This window comes from Oncorhynchus tshawytscha, linkage group LG25, assembly GCF_018296145.1.
Source record: "Oncorhynchus tshawytscha isolate Ot180627B linkage group LG25, Otsh_v2.0, whole genome shotgun sequence".
NCBI classification, from domain to species: Eukaryota; Metazoa; Chordata; class Actinopteri; order Salmoniformes; family Salmonidae; genus Oncorhynchus; species Oncorhynchus tshawytscha.
This window is the reverse complement of record NC_056453.1, coordinates 43435623-43449711: the sequence shown is the minus strand read 5'-3', so window position 1 is coordinate 43449711 and position 14089 is coordinate 43435623. Positions and strand designations below refer to the sequence as shown.

The 14089-nt window shown below is 46.7% G+C and overlaps 1 protein-coding gene across 1 annotated transcript in view; it reads left to right on the top strand.

Annotated features, from left to right (window-relative positions):
* Positions 1–14089, top strand: part of LOC121840769 (choline O-acetyltransferase-like) — a 41967-nt gene continuing 27878 nt past the window's right edge. Inside the window, exons 1-4 of the mRNA XM_042305855.1 lie at positions 1–138; positions 479–598; positions 2568–2759; positions 11987–12105. Of these exons, the coding sequence (XP_042161789.1) occupies positions 551–598; positions 2568–2759; positions 11987–12105 (359 nt within the window). The 5' untranslated portion in view covers positions 1–138; positions 479–550. The remainder of the gene's footprint in view (positions 139–478; positions 599–2567; positions 2760–11986; positions 12106–14089) is intronic.

Sequence of the window (14089 nt, the reverse complement as noted above, 5' to 3'; positions counted from 1 at the left end):
AGTAGGCGTGGATATCTTGGAGACAGAGAGGTGAAAGAACATTCCTTCGCGTCAAAGGAGTTCTATGAACACGGATCCGGAACACTGTCATCTAGTTGCAAACATTTTTGACCTCTTCAGGAGAAAAGGATTGCTCAGGTAAGCGGAAATCATTTTCCTTATCCTCATTATTCACAAATATGGCTAGTTCAGCAAGTTAACTGATGCATGAAGTGCTTTGTTTGGATGACTTGGAAGGAGACAGCTCGTCGATTAATACTTGTGGAAAGATTGTGTTGGTGGTTATGTAGCCTGTGTTTATACAATAATGTATTATATTTAACAGAGATTCATATTGGCACTAAGGATTTTAGTTTTTAAATCTCACTGATAATTATAACTTCACAGTTACAGTTCTAAGATATAGTCTAATCAATTTCACCGTAATCCCCCTTTTTTCTTCCCTTTGAATGATTTGGATGTACTGGATTCGTTCAAGAGGTTGAACTTAAACCAACTCTTGAGGGTTTTCAAATTACTTTCACCTGACTGATCCAGACCGGGCAACAGCATGCCTATCGTGGAGAGAGAGCCGCCGAAAGGCCGCAGGGAAAGCTATGTAAGAAACGCTTTTCGTTACATTCGATTTTGTTTCATACTGAGTGTAATGAAGGATAGTCCTTGGTATTTTACCATCAGTTATTCCTTAATATCCTTTATCTCTGCCGGTATATTAAAATGAAGGCTTTATCTGCTTATAAGGTCAGAGACAAATATGTTATTCAGGTGGGTTGCAAAAGCAATAGCTTAATCGATATTCATTTATTGATTTAGAATCCAGCATGTAGAATCACGTTGCTTTGCTTTACTTCATTATTTTCATACTGTTGCTGTTTTGTAACATGGTTATTTGTGACTGGCAACATACCATTGCTGAAAGGCTATTTTAGGGAGTTCGTTTTGTATAGCAATAGTATAGACTACAAAATTATGTATTTATTGTTACAAATTCGGCTTGCTCTTTTTAATATATTTTTTTATACATTTAGTGAGAAGGGATTTTCATAAGTGGATTACAGAACTAACGCACTGACTTTATCATTGGAAAAAGTATGGAGCAACAACCTTGTCAACCACTGCTAGTTTAACAGATACAGGCGCTGTCCGTGGTGCTGAAAAGAGGATGGTTTTGAAACGCGAATATTTCTACTGTGTCCTCGTGACCACTAGGGGCAAAAACTAGAGAATTGACAGGCTGGAAGTACTACACTTGTATTATCCCAAATGGAAACTATCAAAAAAAGTGATGCAGAATCAAATTACACTATGTCACACTACCTACCAAAAGGAAAGAGTTGTAAACCGTGATAGGCCTACAATGCACTCAAATTACTTTTCAAATTCTAAACCTATTACATGTAAAGGCCAATTTATCCAGGCTGTTTTGTAGGAAGATACCAACTAAATCACCAAAGAAGATGCAGTCCCCGTGCATAATTGTAGCAACAGGGATACACATTCTGCGAATTGTGAGAAATCCCGTGGTGAAGTAATCCGGGAAGTCAAAAGGGTTCTCAACAATGAACTTTTACGTTGCCCGAGCAGTTCAGCCTATGCTACCAGAAAGTACCTAGCAACATTGGTTTAGGTTATGATGAATATGAACGAAGCACGTGCCCGCGGAGTGAAACTTCAGTTGCCGACTGGGGATTAATTAAGTAAGCCTAAATTCAATTGAATTCAGAACGATACGATTGTAATGTATCTCCCCGAGAATGGCCATTTTCTTGGAGCAAATTTCGAGTTATAACATTACCAACCTATGCGTTCAATCATACCTGATTCACATTTGATGTAGGTAACCCACTCTCACAAATTACATTGACCACAATGACAGACGGATTCCAACACATCGGACCCAACGAACAAATTATTAATCAACACACTAACTCCGTAAAAATTTAATTAGCATTTTATTCAATATAAAATAACCTTAGCTGTTTCGATCAAAGGCATAATTTTCGTTTCCCACAGGACGCTGTAAAATTCATTCTTAACGTGGCTTCAAGCGGTTTGAATTAATAATTTACTCAGGTTCTAAGAATGCAAGCTTTAAAGATACACTTCAGGAAGCAAATACGAGCTGTAATGCTCCGACTAATGAATAAATGCCTACAGACAGGACAACAGCTTCCTTACACTGATGAACACATGTTGTCCTTTTGGGTGCAGCCTCAATGAGTCCAATGTTTATCCCAGTCATTACAATAGCTGCCTGCCCTTTGGGGTATAGGCTTGGTTAATGTACAGTAACACACATTTGTTGCCACTTACTGATGTAAAAAGAGCTTTATGAATAAATTGGATAGATTGATTAATTGCTTGATAGATGAGAGAGAAGAGAGGAGAGAGAGAGATTATTTTACTTTATATATTCACTTTATATATTATCTACCTCACTTGCTTTGGCAATGTTAACACATGTTTCCCATGCCAATAAAGCCCTTGAATTGAATTGAATTGAATTGAGAGAGAGAGAGAGAGAGAGAGAGAGAGAGTGATTGATTGATTGATCTTCACGACTCTAGGTCCTGCCCAAGGTGCCTGTCCCACCCCTGAAGCAGACCCTGGACATGTACCTGACCAGTATTAAACACCTGGTGAAGGAGGAACAGTACCAGAAGACTAAATCCATTGTGGAGAAGTTTGGAGAACCAGGCGGCACTGGAGAGCTGCTGCAGGAGAAGCTACTGGAAAAGAGCATCAACACACACAACTGGGTAAACTCCCTCCCTCGCTCAGACAAAGGGGCATCCCAAATGGCATCCTATTGCCTAGATAGTGCACTACATTTAACCAGAGTTCATAGGGGTGTGGTCAGAGCTAGTGTGCACTAAAGGGAATAAGGTGATGTTTGGGAGGCAGACAAGACCCTCTAGCAACACTAAGCATTCAAATCCATGGGTATTCTGTTAGCAGTATGGGAGTAATGAGTGATATATTGTCTCTCCATGCTAGGTTTGTACTGTATTGAAAACAGAAGCCAGATCTGGTGTGGGGTGGGCATATTCAGATCTGGTGTGGAGTGGGAATATTCAGATCTGGTGTGGAGTGGGAATATTCAGATCTGGTGTGGAGTGGGAATATTCAGATCTGGTGTGGAGTGGGAATATTCAGATCTGGTGTGGAGTGGGAATATTCAGATCTGGTGTGGAGTGGGAATATTCAGATCTGGTGTGGGGTGGGAATATTCAGATCTGGTGTGGAGTGGGAATATTCAGATCTGGTGTGGAGTGGGAATATTCAGATCTGGTGTGGAGTGGGAATATTCAGATCTGGTGTGGAGTGGGAATATTCAGATCTGGTGTGGAGTGGGAATATTCAGATCTGGTGTGGAGTGGGAATATTCAGATCTGGTGTGGGGTGGGAATATTCAGATCTGGTGTGGAGTGGGAATATTCAGATCTGGTGTGGAGTGGGAATATTCAGATCTGGTGTGGAGTGGGAATATTCAGATCTGGTGTGGAGTGGGAATATTCAGATCTGGTGTGGAGTGGGAATATTCAGATCTGGTGTGGAGTGGGAATATTCAGATCTGGTGTGGAGTGGGAATATTCAGATCTGGTGTGGAGTGGGAATATTCAGATCTGGTGTGGGGTGGGAATATTCAGATCTGGTGTGGGGTGGGAATATTCAGATCTGGTGTGGAGTGGGAATATTCAGATCTGGTGTGGAGTGGGAATATTCAGATCTGGTGTGGAGTGGGAATATTCAGATCTGGTGTGGAGTGGGAATATTCAGATCTGGTGTGGAGTGGGAATATTCAGATCTGGTGTGGAGTGGGAATATTCAGATCTGGTGTGGAGTGGGAATATTCAGATCTGGTGTGGAGTGGGAATATTCAGATCTGGTGTGGGGTGGGAATATTCAGATCTGGTGTGGAGTGGGAATATTCAGATCTGGTGTGGAGTGGGAATATTCAGATCTGGTGTGGAGTGGGAATATTCAGATCTGGTGTGGAGTGGGAATATTCAGATCTGGTGTGGAGTGGGAATATTCAGATCTGGTGTGGAGTGGGAATATTCAGATCTGGTGTGGGGTGGGAATATTCAGATCTGGTGTGGAGTGGGAATATTCAGATCTGGTGTGGAGTGGGAATATTCAGATCTGGTGTGGAGTGGGAATATTCAGATCTGGTGTGGAGTGGGAATATTCAGATCTGGTGTGGAGTGGGAATATTCAGATCTGGTGTGGAGTGGGAATATTCAGATCTGGTGTGGAGTGGGAATATTCAGATCTGGTGTGGAGGGGAATATTCAGATCTGGTGTGGAGTGGGAATATTCAGATCTGGTGTGGAGTGGGAATATTCAGATCTGGTGTGGAGTGGGAATATTCAGATCTGGTGTGGGGTGGGAATATTCAGATCTGGTGTGGAGTGGGAATATTCAGATCTGGTGTGGAGTGGGAATATTCAGATCTGGTGTGGAGTGGGAATATTCAGATCTGGTGTGGAGTGGGAATATTCAGATCTGGTGTGGAGTGGGAATATTCAGATCTGGTGTGGAGTGGGATGCACTTTACCCTCCCAGATGTGTAAAGCACACAAAAGCAGTCTACCATCGATCTAGTGTATACTTCAACTGTTACATGGAGTGAAAAAGGGGAACCCAATTGCAGACTCAGACGAGGAGACTGGGATGAAGTAACTAAGGTATTTATTGAAACAGAAGGGGGAGATGGAGTGCAGGTCAGAGGAAGCTTGGGCGGGTTACTGGAAACCAGGTGTGGAGGCTGAGGCTGGAGCGAGAGGGGTTGGGACAGGGTAAGCAGGTCAGGAGGGGAATACAAGGGAGTAGTAGAGTGGGGAATCCAGGACAGAGTAGCAGGATGACGAGACGTGGGACTGGAGACAGGGACCAGAGTCAGAGCGGGCAGAACTGTAGCGGAGAGGAAAACAGCGGCAGGAAAGGAAAACAGGCACGACAGGACAACAGGATCTGAATAGGAACTAACGGCTAGAAACGTAGACCTACTGAGCAGAGATTACGATCTGGCAGTGTGGAAGTAGCAGGGCTGAGTATTTTTAGAGGTCTTGATTATGGAACAGGTTGCAGCTGGTGGGGATCTACTCTGACTCCAGCACACCTGTCTCCACTCACGCAATCACACAGAGAGGGAGAGGGGGAGAGGGAGAGAGTACTGAGGGAGTGGCAGCAGGTCAAGGAGACACCAAATGAGTAGTAGAGTGCGTTGCAGGAGCAGATGTGACAGTACCCCCCCCCCCTCTACGGGCGCCACTTAGAACCAGGCTTATTTGGGTGTGAGGTATAGAAATCCCGTAAGAGGGAGGGGTCCAGAATGTGATAGCAGGGCACCCAGCAGCGTCCCTTAGGCCCGTATCCCTCTCAGTCCACCAGGTACTGCCAGCCACGACCCCGATGGTGCACATTCAGAAGCCGCCGGACGGTATAGGCAGGATGGTCATCGATGAGCCGAGGGGGTGGAGGAGCTGTGCAGGAGGAAATCAAATTTTTTATTTGTCACATACACATGGTTAGCAGATGTTAATGCGAGTGTAGCGAAATGCTTGTAAACCGAAATGCTTGTCTCCGAGGAGACAGGGGACTGGAGCAGACAGGTTTAGTCAGGGATACATGGAAGGTAGGATGGATCCTGAGAGAGGCTGGGAGTTTCAGGCTCACCGCAGAGGGGTTAATGACAAGGTCAATTTCAAAGGGACCAATGAATCGGGGGGAAAGTTTCTTCGATGCCACCTTCAATGGCTGGTCCTTCGATGAGAGCCGTACCCTTTGACCTGGGGTTTAGACTGGAGCGGAGGCCCGGCCACGGTTGGCTTGGTACTGGGTCCAGTCGGAGGCAAGAAGGGCAGCCTGGGCCTATCTCTAGGTACGGTGACAATGGCGCAGATGGTCCTGGACAGAGGGAACTGCAACCTCAACCTCTTGAGCAGGGAACAAGGGAAGTTGGTAACCCAGAGCACACTCAAAGGGTGACATACCCGATGAGGAGTTGGTGAGGGTGTTGTGAGCATATTTAACCCAGGGTAGCTGAGCTCTCCAGGGGGAAGGGTTAGAAGAAGTCATGCAGCGTAGGGCAGTCTCCATCTCTTGGTTGGCCTGTTCGGTCTGGCCATTGGTCTGGGGGTGATATCCAGAAGAAAGCTTGACATTGATACCAAGAGCTCAACAGAAGGATCTCCATACCTGGGATGTAAACTGGGGTCCCCTGTCGGAAACGATGTCAGTGGGGATACCATGCAAACAAAACACATGGGATACTAACAGGTCCGCAGTGTCCTTGGAGGACGGGAGCTCGGAGAGGGGAATGAAGTAAGACATTTTGGAAAATCTGTCACTAATGGTGAGGATTACGGAGTTACCATTAGATGGGGGAAGGCCAGTGAAAAAGTCCAGAGCTATGTGTGACAAGGGGTGACTGGGTATGGGAAGAGGGCGGAGCAGACCGGAAGTGGGTTTAGTGGAGGTTTTGTTCCGGGCACAAACCGAACAGGCCGAGACAAACTCCAGGACCTCTCTCTCTCCATGGTGGGCCACCAAAAGCACTGATGCAAAAAAGGTAAGGGTGACAGGTGAGGTGGGTAGAATGGCCCCACTGAAGAACAGAGCATTACACAATCTGGAACAAACAGAGCATTACAAGGACCATTAGCCGGCTGGTTTTGCTGAGCCTGGGGGATGCGGGACTCAATCTCTCACGTGACGGCGGCAACCTTGCAGGTGGATGGCACAATGGCTTCTGGCTTGGTAGCCGTGTTGTCGGTGGTGAACTGGCGAGAGAGGGCATCAGGCATTGGTATTCTTCGAATCGAGGTGATAAGTTAGTGTGAAATTTAATCTACCTAAGAACAAGGCCCACCTGACGTGCCGGGATTTCAGACGTTTGGCGGTCTGGATGTAGGACAGGTTGTTATGGTCAGTCCACACGATGAAGGGGGTTACAAAGCCCTCCAGCCAGTGACGCCATTCCTCCAGAGACATCTTATCGACAGGAGTTCCCGGTTTCCGATGTCAAAATTCCCCTGCTGGTGAGAGCTTACGGAAAAAGAATGCACATGGGTGGATCTTCTGATCAGAGGGGAACGTTGAGACAGAACAGCACCTATCCCAGTGTCAGAGGAGTCCACCTCCATGATGAACTGGAGTCCTGGGTCTTGTTGAGAGAGGACCGAAGCGGAGGTGAAGCGACGCTTGAGTTCCAGGAATGCTGCCTCTGTCTCAGGAGTCCAGTGGAACGGAGTGGAGGTGGTGGTGAGAGGTGCTGCCAGACGGCTGTAGTTGTGGGTTGAAACGTCTGTAAAATGTGCAAACCCCAGGAAACGCTGTAGCTGGTTCAGGTTGGAGGGCGCAGGCCACTCTGTGACTGCCATGACCTTGGTGAGGTCCATACGTAACTGTCCCTGTGCAGTAATATAACCCAGGAAAGACTCTAGCAGCATGGAACTCATGTTTTTCAGCTTTAACTTGTTGAGTGTAGGGGGCAGTATTTTGATGTTTGGATGAAAAACGTATCCAAATGAAACTGCCTATTTCTCAGGCCCAGAATCTAGAATATGCATATAATTGTCAGATTAGGATGGAAAACACTCCAAAGTTTCATAAACTGCCAAAATATTGTCTGTGAGTATAACAGAACTGAAATTGCAGGCGAAAACTTGAGGAAAATTGAACCAGGTTGTGCTGTTTTTCCTGAAAGCTCTCTGTTCCATTGCATGCCTTCCCTCCATTTAAAGGGATATCAACCAGATTCCTTTTCCCATGGCTTCCACATGGTGTGAACAGTCTTTAGACATAGTTTTATTCTGAAAAATGAGCGAGAAAGATCCCATCGAGTCAGTGGATGGCTAGGTGCCAGCAGGGTTTTGCATGCGCCAACAGAGTGGAGCAGACATTTCTCTCTCTCTCCTATTGAAGAAGCTACAGTCCGGTTGAAATATTATCGATCATTTATTGTAAAAACAACCTGAGGATTGATTATAAAAACGTTTGACATGTTTCTACGAACTTTACGGATACTATTTGGAATTTTCATCTGCCTGGTTGTGACCGCTCGAGCCTGTGGATTTCTGAACATAACGCGCCAACCGAATGGATGTATTTTGGATATAAAAATAATCTTAATGGAACAAAAGCAACATTTATTGTGTAACTGGGAGTCTCGTGAGTGCAAACATCCGAAGATCATCAAAGGTAAACGATTCATTTTATTGCTTTTCTGACTTTCGTGACCAATCTACTTTGCTGCTAGCTGTTTGTAATGTTGTATCTGCTGAGAGAGATGTCCTTACATAAACGCTTGGTATGCTTTCGCCGAAAAGCTTTTTTGAAATCTGACACGCCAGGTGGATTAACAACAAGCTAAGCTGTGGTTTGCAATATTGCACTTTTGATTGAATGAAAATAAAATATTTTTAGTAATTTAATTTGAATTTGGCGCTCTGCAATTCAGCGGATGTTGACAAAAATGATTCCCGCTAACTGGATGGGTACGTCAAGAAATTTAACAAAAAGCTTTTTCTCCAACAGCCGTTGAAGAACTTGGCGAAGGTGTTGCTGGTGAGCCTCAGGGTCCTTGTAAAAAAATCATGATGTCATATAATAGACAAAAAACGAAACGTCCAATCACAACCCTCAGCACATCATCGACTAGGTTATAGGAAAACAGCAGGGGCGTTAGTAAATCCAAAACGCATGACTAAATACTCAGTGACCCAGTTGTGCGTTGAATGCCCCCGTCTCTTATGCGGACAAGGTGGAAGGCATTCCGGAGGTCAAGTTTGGTAAACACCGTGGCACCATGGAGGGGGTTAAAAGCAGAGCTGATGGGTGGCAAGGGGTACTTGTTCTTAACACTGAAGTCTATGCATGTCCTCAGGGACCCATCCTTCTTCACAAAGAAAAACCCAGCACCCACCGAGGAGGAAGATGGCTTGATAAGTCCTGCAGCCAGAGAGGTTAAACAACCGGCTACTGGGGAGAGGAGCTCCAGGATAGAGGTCAAGGGTGCAGTTGTACGGCCGATGCTTGCAGAACACAGGAGCTAGGTCATGATACTCGGGAGGAACTGATGACAGATCCTGAGGTTCTGGAATGAACTGGGGCACAGACAAGGCAGGGGGAAGGGCAGAATATAAACAATTAGAGTGACAAAATGAACAAGTGGTTACCTTTCTGGTGGTCCAGTCAATCTGTGGGTTGAGTAGCTTTAACCATGGATGGCCAAGAACAATGGGAGAGTAAGGACAGTCGATTATGTGGAAACTGATCTTTTCATGGTGATTTCCAGAGAGACGCAGGATGACAAGGACGGTTCTCTCCCAGACACGGGTGAGGAGCTGTCCATTGAGAGCGTTGGCATCGAGGGGTGAATCGAGTGGGTCCAGGCCCAACTGGGTAACAAAACCTTGGTCCAGGAAGCTCTCATCGGCTCCCAAATCGATGAGAGCAGACAGGATAAGCCTGGCTCTGCCACACAAGGTTGCCTTCAAACAGGGGTCTGGGGGAAGATGGGCAGGCGATTTGTCTTTACAGTATATCTCCCACTACTGCCGAGCCCCCTCTTTTGCTGGATGCAGGGTTGGGTTCAGGATCTGGACGAGCCAGAGTCGGAGAAGGAGGACAAGGCACTGAAGCAGATGTTATGGGATATGCAACCCTACCTACCCTCTCCCTCTGACGCTCACGGAGACGGTTGTCGATGCGGATAGCGGATAGTTCATCAAGTCCCTCAGGCTCATCCGTGGACAACAACTCGACCAACTCGACCATGTCTCAGTGAGCGCGTTCCGGAATGCTCCCTGAAGGGCCTCCTCATTCCAGGTGCTTTCAGCGGCGAGGGTGCGGAACTCACTCGCCATCTCAGCAACACTATGGGGGCCTTGACGGAAGGACAGGAGTCTTTTAGCAGCATCCTTACCGCAGACCGATTGGTCGAATACTTTTTTCACCTCCTCTATGAATCTGGAGTAGGAGAAGCAGATGGGGGACTGTCTCTCCCACACCACCGTGTCCAAGGAAAGCTCTGCTCCACAGAGGCAGCCAATCAGCAAGGAAGTCTTGGCCCATTCGCTAGCATAAGAGTAGGGCTGTTGCTAAAATACTAGTGAACGTAATACCAAAAAGGCTCTGCAAGCTCCGAGGTTGCCATCGTAACGCTCGGGAGTCAGAACAAACGTCTCTCGAAGGACTTGGAACTGGTTATGAGCTCTGGGCGAAGGGTCGGCCCTGTAGGTCAGACAGGCTCTGTGAAAACTCCTTGATGTGCTCCAGAAGGGTCTTCGGGGCTTGGTCATGTTGCTCAAGCAGGGCACCTTGGCCGGCGAGGAATTGGAGGAGAGTAGCAGATTCTGCTGGGTTCATCTCTTTGGCCAGATTGTACGGTTACGTGGAGTGGAACAGGGGAACCCAAGAGCAGACTCAGACAAGGAGACTGGGATGAAGTAACCAAGGTAGGTATTGAAAAACAGGGGGAGATGTGCAGGTCAGGGGAAGCTCGGGAGGGTTACTGGAAACCAGGTGCGGAGGCTGGAGCGAGAGGGGTTGAGACAGGGTAGGCAGGTCTGGAGGCTGAGGCTGGAGCGAGAGGGGTTGAGACAGGGTAGGCAGGTCTGGAGGCTGAGGCTGGAGCGAGAGGGGTTGAGACAGGGTAGGCAGGTCTGGAGGCTGAGGCTGGAGCGAGAGGGGTTGAGACAGGGTAGGCAGGTCCGGAGGCTGAGGCTGGAGCGAGAGGGGTTGGGACAGGGTAAGCACGTCTGGAGGGGAATCCAAGGAAGTAGTAGAGTGGGGAATCCAGGACAGAGTAGTAGAGTGGGGAATCCAGGACAGAGTAGCAGGATGACGAGATGTGGGACTGGAGACCGGGACCAGAGTCAGCCGCGACCGGAGGTCCGTGGGGCGACACACAGTTGGCCCACCGTCGTCCGGGTTAGGGAGGGCTTGGCCGGTAGGCATATCCTTGACTCATCTCGCACCATCGCGCGGCCGGGCGCACGCTAACCAAGGTTGCCAGGTGCACATTGTTTTCTCCAACACATTGGTATGGCTGGCTTCCGGGTTGGATGCGTGCTGTGTTAAGAAGCAGTGCGGCTTGGTTGGGTTGTGTATCGGAGGACGCATGACTTTCAACCTTCGTCTTTCCCGAGCCCGTACGTCAGTTGTAGCGATGAGATAGTAGCTACTAAACAATTGGATACCACGAAATTGGGTAGAAAAAGGGGTAAAAATAAAATAAAAACAGTGACACAGTACATCAGGATAACAGAACAGTGTGTCGGTAACAGAAAGCTAAACAATATATAGCCCATCGGAGACCTGTCCATACAGACTGTCCTTTTAAAACCCATCGGAGACCTGTCCATACAGACTGTCCTTTTAAAACCCATCGGAGACCTGTCCATACAGACTGTCCTTTTATAGCTCATTGGAGACCTGCCCATACAGACTGTCCTTTTAAAACCCATCGGAGACCTGTCCATATAGACTGTCCTTTTATAGCCAATCGGAGTCCTGTCCATACAGAGTCTCCACACTGTGATTAAAAACACAATCAACACCATAAATGGCCCAATAGACTTGGACCATCAATAACAGCTGGCATTGGAAAGAGGAAAGAACTGAAGCTAACAAAACGGTGGGGAAATATCTAAAACTGTGGCCATAGATCAATCAGACATGCCACTTGGCGTCTGCAAGACCCATCCATCACCAGCCACTCAGATGATCAGTCAGTCGTGAATTAAAGCAGTGAACTGATATCTATCAAACTCCCGCCCCTGCTCCACATTATGATAATCAGTGTGAACATGGTATTTTCTCTCTCTCTCTCTCTCTCTCTCTCTCTCTCTCTCTCTGTCTCTCTCTGTCTGTCTCTCTCTCTCTCTCTCTCTCTCTCTCTCTCTCTCTCTCTCACTCTCTCTCTCTCTCTCTCTCTCTCTCCCTCTCTCTCTCTCTCTCTGTCTCTCTCTCTCAGGTATATGACTACTGGCTTGATGATATGTATTTGAATCAGAGATTGGCCCTACCAGTCAACTCCAATCCTGCCATGGTCTTCCCAAAACAAGACTTTAGAGATCACAAAGACTCACTCAAGTATGTACAGTACACTTGGTGTCCAAAATACACATCATAAAATACATTTCATATATTCATAAAATACATTTCATATACATCATAAAATACATTTCATATAGTTCATAAAATACATTTCATATACTTCATAAAATACATTTCATATAATTTGTTTTATAAAATAAATGTCATAATCATAACAAAGTCCTTCCCTGAATGTGAAATAGCAACTACACGGTAATGAGGGTGCTTCCTTCAATGAGGGGCTGATGATGCAGTCATTTTCTCAATCGGATTAGTGCTGGTTGAATGATCACACATTGAATTACACTTGACAAGAGGGAGTAATGTACATAGTAATCTCTGCACCCAAAAGCAAACAGCTATTCAATGACCAGAGACTATGTACATGAACTACGTTTTCGTAGGAGAAGATTGATGATTTGAACTGTGTACTCATGAGAGATGGTGACTCTGTACCGGTACCTCCTGTATATAGCCTCCACATTGACTCTGTACCGGTACCTCCTGTATATAGCCTCCACATTGACTCTGTACCGGTACCCCCTGTATATAGCCTCCACATTGACTCTGTACCGGTACCCCTGTATATAGCCTCCACATTGACTCTGTACCGGTACCTCCTGTATATAGCCTCCACATTGACTCTGTACCGGTACCCCCTGTATATAGCCTCCACATTGACTCTGTACCAGTACCTCCTGTATATAGCCTCCACATTGACTCTGTACCAGTACCTCCTGTATATAGCCTCCACATTGACTCTGTACCGTAATACCCTGTATATAGCCTCCACATTGACTCTGTACAAGTACCCCCTGTATATAGCCTCCACATTGACTCTGTACTGGTACCCCTGTATATAGCCTCCACATTGACTCTGTACCGTTGCCCCCTGTATATAGCCTCCACATTGACTCTGTACCGTAATACCCTGTATATAGCCTCCACATTGACTCTGTACCGGTACCCCTGTATATAGCCTCCACATTGACTCTGTACCGGTACCCCTGTATATAGCCTCCACATTGACTCTGTACCGTTACCCCCTGTATATAGCCTCCACATTGACTCTGTACCGGTACCCCTGTATATAGCCTCCACATTGACTCTGTACCAGTACCCCTGTATATAGCCTCCACATTGACTCTGTACTGGTACCCCCTGTATATAGCCTCCACATTGACTCTGTACTGGTACCCCTGTATATAGCCTCCACATTGACTCTGTACCGGTACCCCCTGTATATAGCCTCCACATTGACTCTGTACCGTAATACCCTGTATATAGCCTCCACATTGACTCTGTACCAGTACCCCCTGTATATAACCTCCACATTGACTCTGTACCGTAATACCCTGTATATAGCCTCCACATTGACTCTGTACCAGTACCCCCTGTAAATAACCTCCACATTGACTCTGTACCGTAATACCCTGTATATAGCCTCCACATTGACTCTGTACCGGTACCCCCTGTATATAGCCTCCACATTGACTCTGTACCGGTACGCCCTGTATATAGCCTCCACATTGACTCTGTACCGGTACCCCCTGTATATAGCCTCCACGTTGACTCTGTACCGGTACCCGCTGTATATAGCCTCCACATTGACTCTGTACCGGTACCCCCTGTATATAGCCTCCACATTGACTCTGTACCGGTACCCCTGTATATAGCCTCCACATTGACTCTGTACCGGTACCCCCTGTATATAGCCTCCACATTGACTCTGTACCGTAATACCCTGTATATAGCCTCCACATTGACTCTATACCGGTACCCCCTGTATATAGCCTCCACATTGACTCTGTACCGGTACCCCCTGTATATAGCCTCCACATTGACTCTGTACTGGTACCCCCTGTATATAGCCTCCACATTGACTCTGTACCAGTACACCTGTATAGCCTCCACATTGACTCTGTACAGGTACCCCCTGTATATAGCCTCCACATTGACTCTGTACCAGTACCCCTGTATA